We start from the raw sequence: 25,846 nt of genomic DNA, 5'->3' as shown, positions 1-25,846 counted from the left end.
CTCAGTCGGTTAGGTTTCTGACTCTAGATTTCAGCCATGCTCATGGTCTCATGGTTTCTGAGATGGAGCCCTGTGTCAGGCTCTGGGCTGACAGCAAAGAACCTACTTGGGATTCTCCCTCTCTCTCCACCTCTCTCCCTCTCTCACTTTCTCTAAAAAAATAAGTAAACATTAAAAAAAATAAAAAATTTCGTAAGTCGCAAGAATGTTCAACAGAACTAGGGCATGAGGCAAGTACCTACATAATTTCTGCACAGAAAACATAATGAATGGAATGTACACTTAACACAGCTAGAAACAGAGAACTTTTTTTAATGTTTGCTTATTTTGAGAGAAAGAGAGAGAGAGGGCAGGGCAGAGAGAAAGGAGAGAGAATCTCAAGCAGGCTCCACACTGTCAGTACAAAGCCCAACGCAGGGCTCAATCTCACTGACTGTGAGATCACAACCTGAGCTGAAATCAAGAACCAGATGCTTAACCAACTCAGCCACCCAGGTGCCCCGAGAACTTTTTTAAGCAATTGAAATAGGGAATGTTTTTATAGTTTTCTACCATACAAAACTACTTAAAGAATCCAAATATTTATTTCACAGTGAAAATTGTTTTTATTTTTTAGCTTTCTTTATTGTTTATGGGTCAAACAAAATTACCTTATACTTAAAATTTGGAGATCTCAGGCTTTGTTCTTGTCTAAGATTGCCAAAATTCTAAATTCTAACCAAAATTATAACCATTTTTGTTATAATAGCAAATGACAAAAAACCCAGCTGAAAATATGCAATAGAAACATGTACTTTAATAACAAAAGAAAAGCTCTTGAAAAATAATTTCATAGCAGAAAAAAACAATTCTGTTACTCTTCACCATGTTTCTTTTAACACCCTGCATAATCACCTAAGATGCTTATTACCTTTAAAAATGTATAAAATTATATTCTTCAGTAATAATGATTACATCTTATAAATTAATGTTTAACAAGTCACCATACACAGATTATATGAAAACCATATTGATGCAACTTTAAATACTAACTACAAAAATACTTTAAAAATTCCAACAGCACCATTCTTCATAATACTCTATTTACTAAATCCAAAGTGTGTAATGCTTTAAGTCAGAATATGCAATTACCTAATTAAAATATACAAATCTGATCTGTTACACTTTAATAATTATCTAAATTGTGTTTGTGAGTGTGTAACAGGCCCTTTTGAGAATCTGCTAAAAGACAAGTTTATTTTCCAAAATGCAAATACACACAAAATTTTCTATGCTACTTTTATAGATTCATTCATAGATTCCACCCCCGCCCCCACCCCCTCAAGAGAATCAAACACTATATCTCCTGTGCTGCTTCAGGTCATAATTTTACTACACACACACACACACACACACACACACACACACACACACACACAAATGAGACATTTTACAAGGCTTATAACAACGTTTTTGATGTATGTTTATAAAAGTAAATTTAAAAAGTTGACTACAAAGTATTTTTTATGATTAACTTTATATAGCTTAGAACAAGGAATGTATTTTTAACAAGTTTCCAAAGTAAAAAATGTTAGGTCTCTAAGATTTTTAATATGAATACATAATTTCAAATTCACACATACATATCATTTTTCACTTTGTGATATATACATAACAAATTAGTGATAAACCATACTAAATAGACCATAGGCATGAACCATTCATCATTTATCCTGAAGCAAACAATGGTTAAAAGTTTAGCGCTAACACTATGCATACTGAGTCATATTTTTGAGTACTACAATACATATACGTTCTAAAATTTTTTGAGTATTTACAGTTGTACTTTAAATTATTAGTTACATATGAACTACCTGGCAATAACAAAGTACAGAAACACAAAATCCTCTGGCTCTCCTCTGGCTTTTCCCCCATCCAGTACCCAGTGGAAACCCCAAAGGAGAATACTTACTCTGTCTGTGTGGCCAGGGGCCATAGATAACATTTTTCCCCTTTTCCAATCCCAAACACAAACTGCATTCTTTGAATCAAGTCCAACTGAAACCAAGCGCTGAATTATATCCAAGAAGTCCATGAGGGAATAAAAAGCAAACAAATCAAAAAGGAAGCAAATTATAAACAAATTCTACTCGTGGGCATCAAAACATCAAAACTTACACATTTATGTTTTATAGACCTAATAGAGAAGGGCTGGATGTATTTCATCTTGTTAATATTCACATATGCGTAGTTCTTCACATTAAGAAACAGAAGAGAGACTTCCATTCTAACAGTAGCACTGACAAAATACCCTAAAACATCTCTCCTGCCAAAAACTAAAAATGCTAGATAAAATGTAAAAACATCTTTTTAAATGCACTGCTGAGCTGTCAAGGAATTAAGAAATCTGGAACAAAAACAAAGTGATTTCACATAGGAATCCTGGAAGGTAAGAAAGCTCCCACATCCACTTTACTCTAAAGGCACCAGCTAACTCTTAGTAAGCCTGATGTTTGTTCTGTAGACTGAACAAGAATGGGAGGGAGATAAGGTTTAGGGCCAACCCAAGGTATAGATTTGAATTTCAGATATCTAAAGCAGTGAACTGCTCAGAGAAAGGGAAAACAAGAAAGCATCCCTCCCCTGTTTTTAAAGTTTATTTATTTATTTTGAGAGAGAATGAATGAATGAATGAATGACTGACTATCCCAAGCAGGCTCCCTGCTATCAGCATGGAGCCTGACACAGGACTCAAATTCAGGAACTGTGAGATCATGACCTGAGACAAAATCAAGAGATGGGCGCTTAGCCGACTGAGCTACCCAGGCACCCCAGCCCTTTTTAAAAAAGAGGTGGCATGCATGAAGGGGAAGAGAAACCTCCTGGCAAATGGATAGATATAAGCAGCTTTCATCTGGTTGTAGGGCCTAACTCCACATTAATCATAAACCCCTCAAGCGGAAAATTTCATTCAGAGTGGCCCTAAGGGTTGCAGTCTTCAGGCATCTTCAACAATGTAGCAAACACAGGTGAATATAAATCCCATCTGGAGAACTGACACTTCAATCCATCCCTCAAAGAATTCCTACAAGTAGCAATTCAATAAACACCTCTAACCCCCATAACCATGGGAAATAAGAAACAACAAGTAAGAATCAGCAAATCAAGACAAATAGCAAAATCAGTCCTATAAAACATCAGACATTGGAATTATCAGGTGAACAGATATAAAATTAAGGCTTCAAAATATCTTCATATGAAGAAGGAATAGGAGACTATAAAAAGTATCCAAGCATATCTGAAGAAGCGAATGGAATTTCTAGAAATGAAAAATAAAATAAATAAAATTTAAAACTCAGTGGAAGAGTTACATAGGCAAGTAGAGGGAGATGAAGATACAGAGTTAAAAAGAGGAGCTAGCAAGATGGAAAGTGTGAGAGAGGTTAAGAAACGTGAGAGATGGAATTCCAGCCATGGAGAAGTATCAGGGTCTGAACCTGCCCCCCTGCCATAAACAACCAGAAACTACACAAGTGTGCAAAAACAAACATTTTCAGACATTCAAAACAGGAAGTGAAGCACTGTGAACTCTCAAAGGGGGAGAAACAAACAAGGTGAGACGTGTACTTGCCCTAGCCTTCATCTAGGAGGCAATTTCCATATTATAGCACAGAAAGGTAGAATCCAAACAGGGCCCAGCAGACTTGCTGATTTGAGAAGACAGAGCAAGCCTAGAGTTCAGATGTCATGGCTAGGATTTGCAGAGCAGAGAAAGAGCTCCAGAAAATTTGTTTATGGGTCCCCTTGAGAACACCAATCTTTTCATGCCCAGGGTGAAATCCGTGAGGCCATGCAAAGAACAAATTGTGGACAAAAAGCAATTACTGGGGAGCTACAGCCAAAAAATTCCCAGAGATCATAAAGGGTCAGGATCACTCAAGTTCCCAATAGCCAGAATGGAGATAACTCTTTGAATTCACTAGGTATTCAGTAGGGATCCCAGAAGAGTTGCACCTTAGTGGCAAAGTTAAACCAGTAGTCCTAGAGGAAAAGCTACTCTAGCCCTGCCCCCCAAAAAGCTTGAAAGCAAGCTTTCACAAGGATTCAACTTATTCACAAGGAATTGCACTACCTGCCAGAACAATGTACAAAATACTTTATTTTTTTTTAATGTGCAAAATACTTTAAAGGAATACAACAAAATCCAGAATTCAGAATATAACACATATAGTGTCCAGCATCCAATAAAAAAAATTATTGGACATGTGAACAAAGAAGAAAATGTGATGAATAACCAGGAGAAAAATCAGTTAATAGAAGCAGACCCAAGAATCACAGAAATGATTAAAATTAGGAGACATTCGCTATTAAAATGAAAATGTTCAGGATGCTCAAGAATTATTTTTATTATTTTTAAAAATTTTGTAATGTTTATTTTATTTTATTTTTTTAAATTTTTTTTCAACGTTTTTTATTTATTTTGGGACAGAGAGAGACAGAGCATGAACGGGGGAGGGGCAGAGAGAGAGGGAGACACAGAATCGGAAACAGGCTCCAGGCTCCGAGCCATCAGCCCAGAGCCTGATGCGGGGCTCGAACTCACGGACCGCGAGATCGTGACCTGGCTGAAGTCGGACGCTTAACCGACTGCGCCACCCAGGCGCCCCTATTTATTTTTGAGAGAGAGAGACACACACAAGCATACACACAGAATTCAAGTGGGGGAGGGGCAGAGAGAGAGTGGGAGACACAGAATCCAAAGCAAGCTCCAGGCTCCAAGCTGTCAGCACAGAGCCCGATGTGGGGCTTGAACTCACAAACTGTGAGCCGTAGTCGGATGCTTAATCAACTGAGCCACCCAGGTGCCCCAAGAATTATTTTAAAACATACAAAGAATAAAAAGAGAAATGGAAGATTTGAAAGAACATACATAACTTGTAAAAATAAATGTTGAATTATGTGAAATAAAAATTCACACCATAGGATTAACAGCAATTTAGAAAATTAAGAAAAGATAGATGAACTTACAGATACAGCAAGAGAAATGATTCAAAATAAAGCACAGAAAAAAAAAAGGAAAAAAATTGATGGTGCCTCAGCTAACTTTAGAAAAACATCAAGTGGTCTAGTATACAGGTAACTGTAGTTCCAAAAGGAGAAGATGGAGGCAAAGAAAATATAAAATCAGAGAAATGATGGCTAAAATTTTCTAAATGTGATGAAACTCATAAACCCAGCAAATCTAAGAAGTTCAATAAACTCCCAGCAGAATAATCACACACACAGAGAAAACATACATCAACACAAATGGTAATCAAATTGCTAAAACCAGTGCTAAAGAGAAAAATCTTAAAAGCAGTCAGAAAAAAAGACAATTTTAGTATGGAGGAACAAAGATTAAAAAAGTTATTCTAGATTTCTCATCTAAAGCTATACAAGTCAGATGACAATGAATAACCTCTTCAAAAATTCTAAGGAGGAAAAAAGGCAACATAGAACAGTATACCTAGCAAAATTACCTTTGGAAAATTGGGTCAAAATAGGCTTTTTCAAGTAAACAGAAGGTGAGACCTGCACTAGAAGATATGATAATGGAAATTACTTCAGCCAGACAGAAATGATACACCTGTGAATTAAGCGTCCAAATGGTAAATATGTAAATAAGACTTTTATTTTTAATTTTCTTTTTAAACTGTTTAAGGCAAAAATAACAATAGTTATTATGAGATTTGCAAAATACATATAAGTAAAATGAATGAAGACAGTACAGTAAACAGAAGGAAAGAAAGGAAACAGAATATATTTTTTTCACATCCTTTCCAAGTGCACATGAAACTTCATGAAGATCACAAAATTCTGAATCACAAAATAAGCCTAACCAAATAAAAAAACCCTAAAATACAGAGTATGTTCTCTGACAAAAACAGAAATTAGAGTAACAGAAAGTTGTGCAGAAAATCCTCCAAATGTGTGCAAATTAACAATACACTTGGAAGTAACTGAAAGGGATAAAGAAGAAATCACAAGGATCAGCCCACAACACAGATTTTTTGCCCTGGGTTAGAAGCAGGGGTCAGCAAACTACAACCCTCAGGCCAAATCCTTCCTGAATCCTGTTTTTGTAAATAAAATTTTACTGGAGTGCAGCCATACCCATTCTTTTACAAGCTGCCCATGACTGCTTTCCTACCACAATGCAGGGCTGAGGAGTGGCAACAGAGACCGTTGTGTATGGTCTACAAGGCTTAAATATTTACTGAGTTGTTACAGAAAGTGCACCAGTTTACTAACCTCTGATTTAAAGCATAGATTCTGGTATCAGACTACCTAGGTTTGAACATCAGCTCCATCTCTCATTAATTAATTAGATTACTTTCAGCAGTTATGTAGCCTCTCTGAACCGCAGTTTCCTCACCTATTAAGTGGGAATAATAAAAGTGTTTCATAGGGTTACTATGAGAATTAACATATATACATACACAAAAAAGTTAATATGTGGTTAATGTTACATAAATGTTTGTTATCATCATCATTGTTAATTTACCACAACCATAACTAGCTTTAAGAACCTATGCCCTCTACCTGTCTGAATGAGAAATGCCATCTAATACTCAGAAACAAATTCTGCAAAGTAGAATTACTATTTAAACCCTCAAATGGGCAGAATGAATGGCTCCCATGAAAAGATACAGTACATAGTTTGTTGTGGCTCTCCATCAAATCACTCTGGCAGAAAGACCAAGGGAACAAGAGGAGAGGACTTACTTTTCCTGAGAGTCTTGGGAATTACAGGGTATCAGTAAATATCTAGCTAAAAGAAATCTACCTACTGTGTAGAGATTAAAATTTCACAAAACAAATATAAAGTGAGGAATAGTCAGAGGGGGACTGCCCATTCTATTGATGCTTCTTCTGACTTGGCTCATCCTACACACAAAGCAAACCACAATGGGCCAAAAGCTTTAAAACTCCATGTATCTCCATAGAGCCTCGAAGCATCCAGCTCTGTACAGACAGTGAAAAAAAAGGAGATCTGGGAGCACTTCCTCTGTAGCCCTGATAAACTTAACATGGCCAAAATCAACCTCCCTCAGCACAGGTTAAGCAACAGCAGAGAGGATAAGAGAGAAATAACCAAGCCCATACTGCTTCCTCTCCTAGCTTTCTATCATTTTTTACTGTATCATGTTTTCTCACATTTACCCAGCCTGGGTAGGTGAGGAAGAAGATAAAGTTTTCCAGTAAAAGTAACGCTTTAACCATGTAAGAGTTGGGTAGAAAAGTAAGAGTGCCTTTCAGACCAAAGGACAGCAAGATTAGAGAGATCATGGTGCCTTCAGGAAAAAGCCTAATTCAGGGTAGCTGAGGGGAGGAGTGCCAACTGGAAAGTGGCCAGAGACAAGGCTGGAGAAGCAGGCCAAAGCCAGAGAAAGGGTCAACTTTGTCTTTTAAGAGAGTTGGAATAAAGAGAGATTCAGTTTTAAAGGTATCATACATAGTATATTTGTATGACATTTGGCAGGGATGGGGGGCGGTATCTGGAGTTGAGGAGAGAAGCTGGGGCCTCACTGTTAACTGACATGGACATTAAAATCATGGCTCTAGATGATCACCTAGAGAGAATAAGTAAAAAGAAAAGAAGGCCACAGATTCCTAAAGAACACTGACATTTAAGAAGCAGACAGAAGGAAAGGCACCTTTAATTAAGAAGTAAAAGTCAGAAAGGGAAAAAGAAAACCAGCTTCTCGAATTTCTCCTTGATCCCAACAAAATCTTAGTTGTGTCCATTAACTGAACTGGATTTACTAAAAGATTCTAGTGCACTCAATGCTCAAATAAGAAAACTATCCTAACAGACACAGCGAGACGCATCCCATGAGTTCCTGCAACTGTAAACCATATTCAAATAACAAACAATTATACTTAAAAGATGTTAGTATGTGGGTCCTTGTGGTCTCAATGTTCATTACACAAGAACTAATGATCACAATGTCACAAAGTAAAATCACAAATTTTGCAAGAGAGGCAGGACTTGATGGAATAAATACTGGTAAAATCTACATAAAATCATGAGAAATTAGGATCTGGCAGAGAAATAAGAATACAAGAATAATACAATAGGCACTTGAGATATGTCAAGTTAGCAAGAGACTGCTAAAAGGCACTTGGAAAAACCAGTGACCTCCCCTAATATTTTTGCAAAAATTACTCTCTTGATAATCATGTGCCAAAAGGCTAAGGTACACTAAAGCCTTTTATTTTGTACCATCATATAATTGACAAAATTAAGTTAAAAACTAATGCTTTATTCTTAGTTCATTCTGTAAATCACCAGAGCTGTAACTACAGCTTAGATTTTGTTCAACATGAGAAATGTTTTTGCAGTGTACTGTTGTATTTGCAAGATAAAGTATCAAATTTCCCTTCCTCCCACTTAGAAATTTTAGTCCCTGTTTGATGTGCGTTATAGAAACAGACTTTTCAGGGGGCGCCTGGGTGGCGCAGTCGGTTAAGCGTCCGACTTCAGCCAGGTCACGATCTCGCGGTCCATGAGTTCGAGCCCCGCGTCAGGCTCTGGGCTGATGGCTCGGAGCCTGGAGCCTGTTTCCGATTCTGTGTCTCCCTCTCTCTCTGCCCCTCCCCCGTTCATGCTCTGTCTCTCTCTGTCCCAAAAATAAATAAAAACGTTGAAAAAAAAATTAAAAAAAAAAAAAAAGAAACAGACTTTTCAGGCCCTAATTATTCTCAGTAAGGCAGACTTCTGGTGTCAGAGTGGATATTCAGTCCATTTAGAAGAAAGCCTCTGGGAAAATAATATTCAGCATTACTGTTAACAGGGAAATTCATTGGATAAATCTTAATAGAGCACTATTATAAAATGCAAAAATCACAATTATTTCCTAGTTGATAGCTCATAAACAGTTCAGATATTAGTGAATATATTCTCAAATATATTTTTTAACTAAGGCATTTTCTCAATAGAATTTCAGAGATACTCTTCTTAACTTAATCTTTAGTCGGCAGCAGTTCCTTATAAGCTTTAATTGTTTTTAAGATGGCTGAATTTCTTCTGAAATATAAATAACTACTTCCTAAGTTCCATGTTTGGGAGGCAGGAGAGCATTGTGATTAAAAACATGAGCTTTGGAGTGTGACTGACCTGGGTTTCCGCTCTGGCTCCATTTACTAGCTGTGTAACCTGGGGCAAGTTATTTAACCTCTCTAAGTCTCAGTTTCTTTATCTGTAAAATAGAGATAATAATAGTATCTATTTCATAGGGTTGCTGTGAGGATTAAATAAGATAATGCAGGCTCAGCACAATGCCTGGTACTTAGTATGTGCTCAGTAACTTTTAGCTATTATTATGTTTTTTATAAGCTTAAACTTTTAAGTAACACATCCTCATGAAGATTTGTGATAATAAAATACATGTACCAAAGGCTTTTCTTATAAGTTCTACAAAATAAGCAAAATTAAAGGCTTTCAACTAGGAAGAGCTATGGGCATGACTTCTCCTTATATACACAAAAGAAATTCCTCAGCAATGCAACACATAACATTTAGAAAGAGCAATTTCAAAATTAGGAAGAAAACATCTATGTTGAAAGAATACAGATACTTATAGTTAATACATCGTGGACTTCATAACACCTTTAGTAAATGACTAAAAAAAAAATCCATGTACGTTTGTTTCATAAAATTTAATCTCCCAAGAGATAGGTTAAGAGTAATTCTCTTCCTTTTAAAAAAGAAAATAAAATTGATATGAGGACAGTAAGGGACTTGAAAAATAGCATAACAGGACATGAATTAAGGTTCTGTAATTGCCAATCACTGCTACAATACTAATGTTAAACCTAGAAGCACATTTTTCCCCAAATGAAAGGTTCCAATTAAGTCTTAAAGATCTCTTAACAGACTCTTAACAGAAAGGCATATTAATCTATGCTACTCAAAGAAGCTATTCCTTAGTTATAAATAAAATATCTGTCATTTTCAAGAGAACAAAACATAATGTGATCTGTTTTTATAAAATCTCAACCTATAAAATTAATTTTATGAACTGAAAAGCAGGCAACTAAAATCTTTCTAAAAGTTAAAATGACTGTTAAAGTCTAATTTTAACATAAAACTGTTAAAGACTACAAATTAACCATACCTGCAAAATTCAACTTCTTACCACTTCTTAAATATGTTTTAGGTATAACAAGTTCCATGAAAACACCATAAAAAAGTTCTTGGCCTGTTTAATTTTTTAAAATAATCATTCACTAGAAGTAGATGATAATTTGGGAACTGATAATTATATCCTTTGTTTTCAACTTTGATTTTGTATAAAAATAGCTCTTATAGGAACAACCTCCTTATTTTCAATAAAAAATGTAACTTCAACAGAAACCTTTAAAATAACTGAAAATTAAAATGTATACAGCTCTACTTAGAGAGACTTAGTTTTCCTAAAATGTCTTCCTAAGACGTCTTTCATCTGTCTTATCAACATACACTACCTGGAAAAGTTATATGTAAAATTTCTAGGACAATTAGGTAATATTCTACTGAGTCAGAATCTCTTTGGCTTTTATAATAGTATTAATTCAATTAAAAAGTTTGTGATATGTGAAATAAAGGCCACTTATTGTTCTTATTTTTCTTATATTCATCAACTATCCACCCGATGTACTTCCACCCTTGAACAAACAGGTACTTTTCATCAATTGCTTTCCAATTTAATATTTATAGATTTGCAATCATTTCTTATAGTACACGTTTATAAGATGTAGTTTAGAAAAAGAGAAAAAAAATCACATACCTGCCCGTCTAAGTCGAATGCTAAACAAGCTATACCATGTGTATGAGCATCCTTTAGAATTGATATGGTCTGCACAGTGTATGAATCCCAAACACAGATATAAGGCTCTTTCCCAACTTGTCCCGTTGCTACCAATACTCGTTCAGGATGCAATGCAAGGCTGCAAAATAAATAAATAAACTGGCTTAAAACTGTTTATAGAGCTTTTATATTTGATATACATAAACTTTATATATACAAATGCAAAATTTAGACTTTATCCATTTAATATAATTTGGATTTAAAATAACTTCTAGTGGGGGTGCCTGGGTGGCTCAGTCAGTTAAGTGTCCAACTTCAGCTCAGGTCATGATCTCATGGTTTGTGAGGTCGAGCCCCGCGTCAGGCTCTGTGCTGAATGCTTGCTCAGAGCCTGGAGCCTGCTTGGGATTCTGTGTCTCCTTCTCTCTCTACCCCTCCCTCACTCATGCTCTGTCTCACTTCGTCTCTCAAAAACAAGTAAATGTCAAAAAAAAAAAAAATTAAAGTAACTTCTAGGGGCGCCTGGGTGGCTCAGTTGGTTAAGTGTCAAACCTCAGCTCGGGTCAAGATCTCACAGTTTGTTGAGTTCGAGCCCCGCTTCAGAACTCTGTGCTGACAGCTCAGAGCCTGGAGCCTGCCTCTGATTCTGTGTCTCCCTCTCTCTCTGCCCCCCCACCCCCGCTCATGTTCCTTCTCTTTCAAAAATAAATATTAAAAAATTTTGTAAATAAAATAAAATAACTTCTACAAAAATCCATACTGAGTTATTACTTGACTAGTATATGTATGTTATGACCAGATGATGATAGACTTCAAAATCTCTGTAATATGATATAATGTGTGTAAACTTTGCAAGAAAAGAATTCTCACAATGGATCAATTGCACCACAGCAACAAATTAGTAGCAGCCTTACCACATGCCACTTTCTCTTTTGGTATTCATCTGTTTTTAAGCCCTCTCTCCTATTTTACTCTTTTATTACATGACATTACACAAAATCTTAGCATCCAAAAATAGCACTTAGTAACACTCCTATGGTAATAAATTATAAACCCCATTTTTAATTGAAGTAAAATTGGTATATAAGTTTTAATTATATAACATTTTAATTAAATATCTGTGTTCATCTCAAAGTGATCACCTCCAAAAGTCTAGTTATCATCTATTACCATACATTTGACTCCCTTCACCCACTTCACCCACCCCTCAACTGCCTACCCTTGTAGTAACCACCAATCTGTTTGTGTCTATGAGTTTGTTTTTATTTGTTATATTTTATTTTTTTAGATTCCACATATGAGTGAAGTAATACTATTTTTTACTTTCTCCTTCTGACTTAGTTCACTTAATACCCTCATGGTCCATCCATGTTGTCAACATCTGATTTCATTCTTTTTTATGGCTGAATAGTATTCCATAATGTCTATATACCACACCTTCCTTATCCATTCATCCACTGATGCATATTTAGGTTGTTTCCATATCTTGACTATTGTAAATAATGTTGTAATGAACATCAGGCTGCATATATCTTCTTGTATTAATGTTTTCATGTTCAGATAAATGTCCAGTAGTGGGACTGTTGGATAGTATGGCAGCTCTATTCTCAACTTTTTGAGGAATAACCATAGTGTTTTACACAGCAGCTGCACTAATTTATATTCCCAGGGTTTCATTTACATATGAGGGCTCCTGTTTCTCCACACCCTCTCCAACACTTGTTATTTCTTGTCATTTTGATGACAGCCAATCTAACCCATATGAGGTGATATCTTATTATAGTTTTGGTTTGCATTTCCCTAATAATTAGTGATGCTGAACATGTTTTCATGTGTCTGTTAGCCATTTATAGGTCTCCTTTAGAAAAATGTCTATGCAGATCCTCTGGTCATTTTTTTATTTGAGCTGTTTTTTGTTAAGTTGTAGGAATTTTTTAATATATTTTGGATATTAACCCCTTGGCAAATATGTAATTTGCAAATATCTTCTCCCATTTAGTAGGTTGCCTTTTCCTTTTGATGATGGTTTCTTTCACTATGCAGAGGCTTTTTAGTTTGATGTATTTCAATATGTTTTTTTTTTAAGGTTTATTTATTTTTGAGACAGAGAGAGAGAGAGAGAGAGAGCGCGAGCGCACTAGCAGGGAAGGGGCAGAGAGAGAGGAGACACAGAATCCTAAGCAGGCTCCAGGCTCCAAGCTGTCAGCACAGAGCCCGATGCAGGCTGGAAGTCACAAACCACAAGATCATGACCTGAGCCAAAGTCAGACACTTAACCAGCTGAGCCACCCAAGTGTCCCTCAATTTGTTTACTTTTGCCTTTGATTCCCTTGTCTTTGGAGTTAGATCCACAAATACATTGCTAAGACTGATGTCAAGGATCTTGCCACCTGTTTTCTTCTAGAAGCTTTATGGTTTCAGGTCTTACGTTCAAGTTTTAAATCCATTTTGAGTTAATTTTGGGGTACACCGTAAGATAGTGGTCTAGTTTCATTCTTTCGCATGTGGCTGTCCAGTTTTCCCAACACCATCTTTTGAAGAGACTGTCCTTTCTCCATTTTATGCTCTTGGCTCCACTGCCATAAACTAAATGTCCATACATGTGTGGGTTTATTCCTGGGCTCTCAATTTTGCGTCACTGATCTATGTATCTGTTTTTAAATTTTTTTTTTCAACGTTTTTATTTATTTTGGGGACAGAGAGAGACAGAGCATGAACGGGGGAGGGGCAGAGAGAGAGGGAGACACAGAATCGGAAACAGGCTCCAGGCTCCGAGCCATCCGCCCAGAGCCTGACGCGGGGCTCGAACTCACGGACCGCGAGATCGTGACCTGGCTGAAGTCGGACGCTTAACCGACTGCGCCACCCAGGCGCCCCATCTATGTGTCTGTTTTTATACCAATACCATAGTTTTGGTTACTATAGCACGAATATCATTTCAAAAAACAGAAAAGTCACCCATAGTTCACAGAAAGTAGTCTGAGTCTTTAAAAACAAGACAAAGACCAAACAGTTGGTAATGGTTTATGTACATTAGCAGGAGGCACGAAGTAAATACAAATTTCTCCTTCATAAATTTTTCTACAAATAGATTTAGGTTATGAGATTCATCATTAGGAGAAAAAAAATCACTCCTGGCCTCAGAGTCAAGGAGGAGTTGAAAGTGGGAAAAGTTAGGAGGGTATTAGGACAGAATCAACTGATTGGATGTAGTGAGTGGGGGGAAAGAAAGGTCTAAGATGACTCTTGGGCTTCTGGCTTGAGCATCTGGATGGCTTAGATGGTATTCATCAAGTCAGGGAATACTAAATGAGTAACCAGAGGGAGGGAAGATAAGTAGGAATGGAAGGTTGGCTCAACATATAAAAGTCAACCAATATATCATAGTAATAGAATAAAAATCAATCCTAAAAAAAATAGAAAAGTAAAACAAATACAAACCCATATACATTAATCTCAATAGACACAGAAGACGCATATGACAAAAACCCAACCCCTTTTGTGATAAAAATACACAACAAACTATGAATTAAAGAGAACTTACTCAACTTGATAAAGGGGAATCTATGAAAACCCACAGCTATTATCACATTTAATGGTGAAAGCCTGAAAGTTTCCCCTCTAAGTACAGGAAGGAGACAAGGATGTCACCTCTTGTCACTTCCATTCAACATGATACTGGATATTCTGAACAGGACAATTAGGCAAGAACAAGAAACAAAAGGAAGAAGTAAAACTATCTCTACTTATAGATGATATAATCTCGTATAAAGAAAATCCTAAGGAATCCACAAACAACAACAAAATAAATCCCAAGTAGAGTTAATAAGCAATGTGGTAGGATATAAGGTCAATATAAAATAGCAATTATATTTCTATACACTAGCAATGAACAATCTGAAAATTAAGTTAAGAAAACAATTTCACTTATGATAGCATCAAAAACAACAAAACATTTAGGAATAAATTTAGCAAAAAAGTACAAGACTTGTACACTGAAAAGTACAAAACATCGTTCATTTTTAAAAGATCTAAATAAGTGGAAAGATACACTGTAATATAATTACAACATGTTATATATAATATTGTAATACTGCAATTTTGTTAAAATGACATTACTTCCTAAATTGATCAGTAGCTCCCAGCTACCCAAAAACAGGAAATGACAAAAAACAAATAAGTCTCCAACAGTTTACCAGAAAAAGGCCATCAGTGTCCTAAAGTCCAGGAACTCCCTACTATTTTAATGTTAATGCTTTGCTAGAGGGAAAAACAACCTTAGTTTGACAATAGCTAGGCCTCTAGTAAGTCTTTAGCACGTGAAAGTCTCTTTGGAAACTCCCTCTTGACTTTATCTCCTACCTCCCCCCACAAAAAACGGTCACCTCCCACACTTGCAGTGCGTACTTCCTGCCCAGAGTCCTGTCCCCGTGCTTTAATAAAATCACCTTTTTGCACCAAAGAAGTCTCAAGAATTCTTTCTTGGTCATTGGCTCCAGACCCCCACCACCCCAAAACTTCACCAAAAATATTCCATTTTTCTACAGCTTCTATTTCCTTGCTGAGAACTTAAAACATTTCATTTGTTTCAAGAACATTCCCGTTTACTTCACGGCATATAGTTATAACAACTGCTCTAAATTCTTTGATAATTCCAACACTTACTTCATTGTGGGGCTGATAACTACTGTCTTTTTAAATTTTTTTTTTCAACGTTTATTTATTTTTGGGACAGAGAGAGACAGAGCATGAACGGGGGAGGGGCAGAGAGAGAGGGAGACACAGGATCGGAAACAGGCTCCAAGCTCTGAGCCATCAGCCCAGAGCCCGACGCGGGGCTCGAACTCCCAGACCGCGAGATCGTGACCTGGCTGAAGTCGGACGCTTAACCGACTGCACCACTCAGGCGCCCCCTGTCTTTTATAAGTTCTTCAGAATTTCCTAATTTTTTGTGTGATCATTTTGGATTATATCCTGGACATTTGGGATACTGTGCTATAAACCCTGGGCCCTGTTAAAATCCTCTAGAGAATGCTGTGTTTCAGCAGGCAAGCACTCTGGTTAGGTTCAGGGCACATGTCCCAGTTCTCCTTCTATGGTCCCAACGTTAGTTTAACTTTTAAAGCCTTTGTAGTATTACCACATGTACACACCACAGGGGCCAATTTGGAAGCTGGATGATTATAGTTCAGTTTTCAAAGCCTTTGATACGCTGTTTCTAATTAGTTCCAACCATGTGCAGCGTAAGAGTCTAGGACATCAAATGTAACTTTATGAGATCTCCCTGCTCTCCATAAACTCCCCCAACTCTCAATCTCCCAGGGGCTCTACTTCATCGTACTATGACTAGAAAGTCCAGAGTATGAGCCTCTGGACACTGTCGTGCTCTTCCTACAATTGGGTCGGACTCTGGGCAAAAAGCATTTGGTCTATTTTTTAATTGGTCTGTTGTCCTATTACTGCATTGTAAGAGTTCTTGATATATTCTGGATACAATTCTTTTCTCAAACATATGTTTTGGAACTGTGTTTCCCAGTTTGGGGACTGTCTTCATTTTCTTAATGGTATCTTTTAAACAGCAAAAGATTTTAATTTTTAAAAATTTTTTGTTAATGTTTATTTATTTTTGAGAGACAGAGCGAGAGCATGAGTGGGGTAGGAGCAGAGAGAAAGGGAGACACAGAACCTAAGGCAGGCTCCAGGCTCCTAGCTGTCTGCACAGAGCCCCACATGGTGCTTGAACCCACAAACCGCGAGATCATGACCTGAGCTGAAGTTGGATGTCTAACCGACTGAGCCACCCAGGTGCCCCAAAAGATTTAAAAATTGTTGAGACTTTTTATTTTAGACTAATTAGATTCATCAAAAAGTTGCAAAAATAGTATAAACAGTTCTCTTAAATCCCTCACCCCACTGCTCTAGTATAATCTTGGTACAATAAGAAAGAGGAAATTAACATTAGTACCCCCTCTAAACTACTTATTCAAAATTCACCAGTTTTCTCACTGAAGTTTTTCTGTTTCAAGATCCTATCCAGGGTAGGATAGTTGCATTTAATTCTCATTAGCAACTTCAATCTCTGTAACAGTTTCTTTGATTGTCTTTCATGATGGTATACTTTTGAAAGCCTTTTTTTTTTAATGTTTATTTATTTTGAGAGACAGAGAACGCACACACGTGAGTGCAAGCCAGTAGGGGAGGGGAAGAGAGAGGGAGTGAGTGAGTCCCAAGCAGGTTCTGTGCTATCAGCACAGAGCCCAATCTGAAGCTCCATCCCATGAACAGTGAGACCATGACCCGAGCAGAAACCAAGAGTTGGATGCTCAACTGAATGAGCTACCCAGGCGCCCCTTTTTTTTTAAAGTCTTTTTAAATTTTTTTTTTTAACGTTTATTTATTTCTGAGACAGAGAGAGACAGAGCATGAGCGGGGGAGGGGCAGAGAGAGAGGGAGACACAGAATCCGAAGCAGGCTCCAGGCTCCGAGCTGTCAGCACAGAGCCCGATTCGGGGCTCGAACTCACGGACCATGAGGTTGTGACCTGAGCCGAACTCGGACGCCTAACCGACCGAGCCACCCAGGTGCTCCTAAAGTCTTTTTAAAAAAATGTTTATTTATTTTGAGAGAGGGAGAGAGTGAGAGAGAATATATGATGCTATACTTTTGAAGAGTACTAATCACTTATTTTGTAAAATGTCCCTCAATTTGGATTTGTAACACATTTTTCCTTAATTGGAGTGAGATCATGCATTTTTGGCAAGTATACCACAAAAATTGTATTTGTTCTTCTTAGTTCATCATATCAAGGATGTCAATATGCATTATTACTGATGATGTTTACCTCAATTCCTTAGATAAGCTGGTGCTTGCCACGTTTTTCCACTGTAAGGTTACTACAAAGCTTCTCTTTGTTGTCAATATGTATTTTAGGGGAGATGCTTTGACTCCATGCAGATCCTGTTTCTCCTCAAACGTTCATTCACTAATTTTAGCATCCACTGCTAGGCCTTGCCTGAAACAGTTGCTACTGTACTATTTGCCTTATGCGATCCTCCTATTTCCTCTTTTCTTCTACATTTATTGATTGGAATTCTACCGTAAGGAAAGTTTTTTAATTTTAATTTTTAATTTTTTGAGTATAGTTGACATACAATGTTACATTAGTTTCAAGTGTACAATATAGTGTTTCAACTTCTCTATATGTTATGCTATGCTCACCACAAGTGTAGCTACCATCTGTCACCATACAACACTATTATAGTATCATTGGCTATATTCCCTATACTGTGTCTTTTATTCCCATGACTTATCCATAACTGGAAGCCTGTATCCCTCATTCCCTCTCACCTAGTATGCCTACCCCCCTACCTCTTTTTCCTTTGGCAACCATCAGTTTATTCTCTGTATTTTTAGGTCTGGTTCTGCTTTTTGTTCATTTGCTTTGTTTTTTATGCTTCACATGGGTGAAATCATATGGTATTTGTCTTTCTCAGTCTGATTTATTTCATTTAGCATAACACCTGGGTGGCTCAGTCAGTTAAGCATCCAACTCTTGGTTTCAGTTCAGGTCATGATCTCAAGGTTGGTGAGTTCAAGCCCCACGTTGGGCCCTGTGCTGACAGCTCAGAGCCTGGAGCCTGCTTCAGATTCTGTGTCTCCCTCTCTCTCTGCCCCTCCCCTGTTCATGTTCTGACTCTCTCTCTGGCAAAAATAAGCAAACATTAAAAAAAAAAAAAAGCATAATACCCTCTAGGTCCATCCATGTTTCTGCAAGTAGCAAGATCTCATCCTTTTTTATAGCTGTATAGTATAGTCTGTGTGTGTGTGTAAATATACTACATCTTCCTTATCCATTCATCTATCAATGGACACTTAGGTTACTTCCATACTGGCTACTGTAAATAATGCTGTAATAAACATAGGGTTTTGTATATCTCTTAGAATTTTTGTTTTCTTTGGGTAAATACCTACTACTGGAATTACTGGATCATATGGTATTTCTATTTTTAATTTTTTGAGGAATCTTCCATACTGTTTTCACAGTGGCTAATTTATGCTCCCACCAATAGTGCACAAAAGTTCTTTTTTCTTCACATCCTCACAAACACTTAATTCTTGTCTTTATTTTGGCCATAGGAAGAACTATATTTTCTCTCTTAAAGTTTATTTATTTATTTTGAGAGAGAGAGTGCATGTGAAAGCAGGGTAGAGGCAGAGAGAGAAAGAAAGACAGAATCCCAAGCAGGCTCCACCGTGCTATCAGCACAGAGCCCAACTCAGGGCTCCACCCCACGAACCGCAAGATCATGACCTGAGTGGAAATCAAAGGTCAGATGCTCAACCAACTAAACCACCCAGGCACCCCTCTCTTTTATTTAATCCATTGTTTATACAGTTGAATTCATGGGAATTTTAAGATTTTTAAAAAATGTTTATTCATTTTTGAGAGAGAAATAGAGAGTAAACAGGGCAAGGGCAGAGAAAGACGGAGACAGAGAACCCCAACCAGGTTCTGTGCTGTCGGCATAGAGCCCAATGTGGGGCTCGAAACCACAAACTGTGAGATCATGGGCTGAGCCGAAATCAAGAGCCAGATGCTTAACCAACTGAACCACCCAGATGCCCCCATGGGTATTTTAATAACAATTTTTTTTCTGTAAAGTGACAGACAGTAAATACTTTAAGCTTTGCCTGCCATACAACCTCTGTTACAGCTACTCAACTTTATGGTTATAATTCCAAATCAGCCATTGATGATATGTAAACCATGCATTCTCATTGGGAGCAACATCACTTCCATGGGGTTAAGAACTGGTTCTTGTGGGTCTTACTCTTTTTATGAAGAAAGTATAGATACATATATGGTACATAAATTGATATATAGTATATCTGTGGTAATAAAATTTTGTGGTGGGTTGGGGCAATTAAGAAAAAAATACCTAAAAGGGTTCCTTAGAGGGACTATTAAAAAAAAAAAAAGGCTGCAAAAACAAATAGTCATGTCTGTTTTCCAATAAAACTTTATTTACAAAAATAGATGGCAGGCCATATTTAGCCCAGGGTCTGCTGTTTGATAGTCTTGTTTTATTCGATGGGTTAAAATTCAGTACTATCATTATTTAGCTTGTAGCTCAAATTGTTGCATCTTTGACCTTCAGGAGATCCTTCAGGTTGGCTCCCTTATTTTTTCAACAAGCCAACATCTGTTTTGCATTGACCTACTTTGAGGAACCACAATATATTCCAGGCTCATCTAGCATTTTTCCTGCTCCAGCCCTGTAATTAACTGCTTCTCTAGGAAGCCTTTTATTGGCAAATGGTATTTAGAGAACAAGATCTGGGCAGCAGAGGTGGCCATTGTTATTGGAGTGTTATTCCTTCTAGGCTGCAGACAGAACTGAGAAATATATGTAGTGTACTAACCCATGTATATACACATGGCTATATTATGTATCTTTGGGTGTATATATCTAAAAACCATGAGTTCATATTGATACATCTGATTCTAATCCAAAACCACAGGGTTCACTGAAGACTTCTTCCTTTATGTATAACTTCTTCCAAGAGTGAGAAATTAGTCTTTCATAACCTCAAGTCTATTTAAGTATGATATACACAAAGTTGTTTCAGAATTGCTAGCCCTGTAGGAAACAATTTTACTAACTAGGTTATAGCATTATCTATAGTTCTTTTTGTTTTTATTCTTACAGTATTCAATCAAGATACTGCTTTCATAGGTTTTTGTTGTTTTTTGTTTGTTTTTGGTTAAGGTGCTCCCTGCTCAGAGCTCAGTGATAAGGAGGAAAGAGCTTATAAAACTGTAGGTAGAATTTGTTTTTCTCTTTTTACTTACAGTTATTTTACAGTTTTGGTATTCTCTGCTTAAGTAATGGCAAGGCTAGGGCTTTGCATAGAAACTGCATACTTGTGAAGTGATTTTGAATTATTTGGGGATGACACTCTGGAAGGTTACTTACTACATACCCACCACTGTCTTCAGTTACCTGAAAGTCTAAAGTTTTAATTCTATATTATTTATTTACACTAATTTTATTACAATTTTATATTATTTATTTATAATTTTCCTTACGTTATCCTTTTTATGCCCTATTTCCTATACTTTTTTAATAGAAATTTTATAGTGTTACCTTTGGTGTTTAAGGTATATAACCTAATTTGACTTACATTTTGTATATGGTGAGGTTCATTTTTTTCCCCATGTGGATATTCATTTGTTTTTAATATTGTTTCTTGAAAAGACTATCTTTTAAGCATATTTTATGTGCTAACAGGAATCAACTTAGAAGAATCATCAACAATACTGATATAGGTGACCAGGGAGAAACTCTGGAGCAGGCAATGAGATCTGGAGCAGGATCTCATTCACACATGGAGAGATTACTATGAGATAGGAGCGGGATGTACTGCTGATGGGTAGGTAAAATCTGACAGTTCTGATGGTTCCAATTTTTTTTTTTTTAATTTTTTTTTTCTACGTTTATTTATTTTTGGGACAGAGAGAGACAGAGCATGAACGGGCGAGGGGCAGAGAGAGAGGGAGACACAGAATCGGAAACAGGCTCCAGGCTCTGAGCCGTCAGCCCAGAGCCTGACGCGGGGCTTGAACTCCCGGACCGCGAGATCGTGACCTGGCTGAAGTCGGACGCTTAACCGACTGCGCCACCCAGGCGCCCCCCAATTTTTTTTTTTTTGAAGTGACAATGTAGATTTATTCTGGAATATCTACCATAATCACAACTCCTATTTGTACCAACACCCCCATAAGTAATTAACCTTAGACTACTTTTAACAATCTCACATCCTTAATTCACTGTTCATATACTAATTTCCAAGCAATCAAATTCATCAGCATTACTAAACAGCTAAGGAACTTTCCCTCCTCACAAAGATTTATTGCCTGGAGTGTAGCATTAAAAAATAAAGAATCCGTAAATGACAAAATACTAAAAATGGATTTCTACTCATGGCTGCAGGTACTTTCATCTCAGACCACATAATATAAGGAACAGACAGAAATCTGAACCACCTTTATTGTTACTAGAAGCCTATTTATATTGAGATAAAGCCGCCCCAATGAGTGGGTCTGTTTGCCAGCTTAGAGCTGGGCTTAGAGCTAAGCTGGGCATACCAGGTAAGCAGATGAAAATACATGACTCCACTGTGCTAATGTTCTTTGACCCTGGCTGTGCAGCTGCCTACAAAAAATGTGAACTCCACAACAAGTTCTCCAGCTTCAATATCTTCTGGTTAATGTTTCCGTACTAGTTAATGATAGTCAGGACTAGAACCCAGGTTGTCTCCCAATGCAGTGTTCTTTCTCTGCTAGAATAACCTTGTCATGGATCTGAAAAAGGATGTTGGAAATCTGCAACTGCACAGATGGAAACATCTGAATGAAAGAGCTGTAGGCCTTGGAACTTATTTTGCTGCTACATTATACCCTGGGCATCTGGATTCTCAGTCCAGACCAACTCCAAATTTTTTTTCTTTCTTTTAAAAAAATTTTTTTTTAAAGTTTATTTATTTTGAGAGAGAGACAGAGAAACAGAGAGGGTGAGCAGGGGAGGGGCAGAGAGAGAGGAAGTAACAGAATCCCAGCTGGCTTCACACTGTTAGCACAGAGCCCAGCATGGGGCTCGAACTCACAAACCATGGGCTGAAAGACGTTTAGCCAACTGAGCCACCCAGGTGCCCTCCAATTTTCTTAATGAGAAAGAAAGCATGAGTATTTTCCTAGTATTCTTGGAGTCAATATTACAGTTAAGTTGTATTCCACATATTGCCTAGTATATTGCTGAACATATAGTGGAACTCAAAAACACTTATAGATGAGACAGCTCAGAAACAGACCCTCATAAATATAATCAACTGGTATTTGAGAAAGGAGCAAAAGCAAAACAATAGAAAAAGAAAGTCTGTTCAACAAATAATGCTAGAACAAATGGACAACTACATGCAAAAAGTGAATCTAAACAAAGACCTTACATCCTTCACAAAAATTAACTTAAAATGGATAATAGACCTAAATACAAAACATAAAACTATAAAATTACTAGAAAAAAACATGGGAAAATACCTAGATGACCTCAGTTATGGTGATGCCTTTTTAGATACACCACCATATACGTGACAGATGAAGTAATAATTGATAAACTGGACTTACTTAAAATAAAAAACTTCTGCTCTGTGAAAGACAATGTCAAAAATATGTGAAGACAAGCCACAGATGGGGAGAAAACATTTGCAAAAGACACATCTGATAAGAACTCTTATCTAAAAGACCTCTTAAAATTCAACAATAAGAAAATAAAGAACTCAATTACTAATTAGGCCAAAGACCTTTTTTATCCCCTTAAGTTTATTCATTTATTTTGAGAGAGAAAGAGCACGCGAGCAGGGGAGAGGTTCAGAAAGAGAGGGAAGGAGAGAATCCAAAGCAGACTCGGTAATGTCAGAGAAGGTAGGCCATAGACCTTAACATACCCCTCATCAACGAAGATATACAGATGGCAAATAAGCATATGAAAAGATGCTTCACATCATGTCATCAGGGAAATGCAAATCACAAGACACCACTACATGTCTATTAGAATGGCCAAAATCCAGAACGCTGACAATACCAAATGCTGAGGAGGATGAGCAACAGAGACTTTCATACATTGCTGGTGGGAATGCAAAAATTGTACAACTTTGGAAGACAGTTTGATGGTTTCTTACAAAACTAAACATACTGTTGACATATAATCCAGCAATTGTGTTCCTTAGTGTTTACCCAAAATAGTTAAAAACTTTTGTCTACCCAAACACCTACACATAGATGTTTGCAGGAGCTTTATTCACTGTTGCCAAAGCTTGGAAGATGTCCTTCAGTAGGCGGATGGATAAATGGTACGTCCAGACAATGGAATACTTAGCACTAAAAAGAAATGAGCTATCAAGCCATGAAAACACATGAAGGAGACTTAAATGCATATTACTAAATGACAGAAGTCCATCTGAAAAGGTTACGTACTGTATGATTCCAACTACATGACATTCTGGAAAAGGCAAAACGTTACCTGTTGTGCGTGGTAGAGCTAGGGAGTGAACAGGCAGAGCACAGAGTATTTTTACGGCAGTGAAAATATGTTATTATAATGACGGATGTCACTGTACATTTTTGTCCAAACCCATAGAATATATAACACCAAGAGTGAACCCTAAGGTAAACCATGGATTTGGGGTGATTATGATGTGTCAATGTATATTCATCCTTGGTAAAAAGTGTACCATTCTGGTGAGTGATGTGGATATTGGGGAGGCTATGCATGTGTGGGGCAGGGAATATATGAGAAATTTGTACCTTCCTTTCAATTTTGATGCAAACCTAAAACTGCTCTAAAAACACAAAGACTTTTTAAAAAGGAATATATGTATCTAAAAGGCTTAAAAGAAGGGGCACCTGGCTGGCTCAGTCAGTACAACATGTGACTCTTGATCTCGGGGTCATGAGTTTAAGCCCCACATTGAGCATAGAGCTTACCAAAAAAAAAAAAAAAAAGGCTTATAACACCACAAAATTCTTAATTTATTTTTCTTCTGGGATGGATAGCTCATAATGTTGGATTGGCAAACAGGAAGTTCTGATTGTAGGAGTTGTTAACTCAGATTTCACTCTAAAAGTTACCTTGTTATTCACAACTGGGGGGAGAATATCTGGTTTTACTTTAATCCAGAGGCTGGGGAAAATAGGGATAAAGCAGAGAGACAGATGGGACATGAAGTGAGAATTCTGGATTATAACATTGCTATGGATGGATGGTGTCAACATCTTGACGGAGCCCAAAAAAGGGAGAGATCATTGTCATGGATGCTTAAAAGCATGGAATATGAGGCATAACAGAGAGTACCTGATTGAAATTAAAGAACCAGAAATAAATTGGGGTGCCAATTTAAAACACATATTAGGGGCGCCTGGGTGGCTCAGTCAGTTGAGCATCTGACTCTTGATTTTGGCTCAGGTCACGATCTCACAGTTCCTGGGATCAAGCCGTACGTTGGGCTCTGCACTGACAACATGGAGCCTGCTTGGGATTCTCTCTCTCCCTTTGCCTCTCGTTGGCTCGCTCTCTCCCTCTGTCAAAATAAACTTAAAAAAAATAATAAAACACAGTAGTATTATCTCCAGATTACAAGATGTGGGTAAATATTTTTCTACACCTTTCAATTTCTTATAATTGTATTCTATAGTGTATATCACTAATTTTAAAAACATAACAACAACTCGTTGAGGGGGGCGCCTACCAAGCCTCTCATACTCTGATTTTTTAAGTTTATTATTTTGAGAGTGACAGAAAGTGTGTGTGAGCAGGGGAGGGGCAGAAGGAGAGAGAAGAAAGGAGAAAGGAGAGAGGCGAGGGAGGGAGACGGAGGGAGGGAGGGAGACGGAGGGAAGGAGGGAGGGAGGCAGAGGGAGAGAATCCCAAGCAGGCTCCACACTAAGTATAGAGCCCAACAAAGGGCTTGCTCTCACAACCTGTGAGATCCTGACCTGAGTTGACATCAAGAGTTGGATGTTTAACCAACTAAGCCACCCAGGTGCCCCTCTCATACTCCTTATCAAGTCACCCTCACTCTCTTACACAGTCTCTTCGGGGTTACAAATATTACCCTTTCCAAGTGCATGCCATCTGAATCTAACATCCAGGTTACCGGTAATATTTCTTACCATGCTAGTAGTGCCACCTTTGCTAAATAACATTATCCACAAGTTAACTAATAATTAGAAAAGTCACACTGCAACCAAGTAATGATGACTAATCTATAGAGTCTGTAGTTAGTCATCACCTATGTTACAAGACTTAGAATGGCCTTTCACTTTCCACTCCTGGTTGGGTATTATGCCTTGCACCCTGATCAACCACCTGTAAAAATATGGACACTGAGGTGGTTAGACTTGGTTACATCATCATCTTGTGGCTAATTTAAATAATATCACGAGCAACATCATTCCAAGCAAAAACTGAAAAATTCTT

General features: G+C 37.4%; 1 protein-coding gene across 4 annotated transcripts in view; it reads right to left on the bottom strand.

Moving 5' to 3' along the window:
* Nucleotides 1–25,846, bottom strand: part of EML5 (EMAP like 5) — a 180,163-nt gene that overhangs the window by 142,781 nt on the left and 11,536 nt on the right. For all 4 annotated transcript variants that reach the window (XM_047080248.1, XM_047080247.1, XM_047080249.1 and 1 more), the window contains exons 2-3: nucleotides 10,791–10,950; nucleotides 1,952–2,050 (exon numbers count right to left, since the gene is read on the bottom strand). In XM_047080248.1, coding sequence (XP_046936204.1) covers nucleotides 1,952–2,050; nucleotides 10,791–10,950 — 259 coding nt within the window. The remainder of the gene's footprint in view (nucleotides 1–1,951; nucleotides 2,051–10,790; nucleotides 10,951–25,846) is intronic.

The sequence above is a fragment of the Lynx rufus genome, unplaced genomic scaffold, assembly GCF_022079265.1.
Source record: "Lynx rufus isolate CCGP_SWC_20201006 ecotype Redwood Valley unplaced genomic scaffold, mLynRuf1.p SCAF_17, whole genome shotgun sequence".
Taxonomy (NCBI): Eukaryota; Metazoa; Chordata; class Mammalia; order Carnivora; family Felidae; genus Lynx; species Lynx rufus.
Note: the sequence above shows the minus strand (reverse complement) of the source record. Positions and strands in the feature narration are given on the sequence as shown.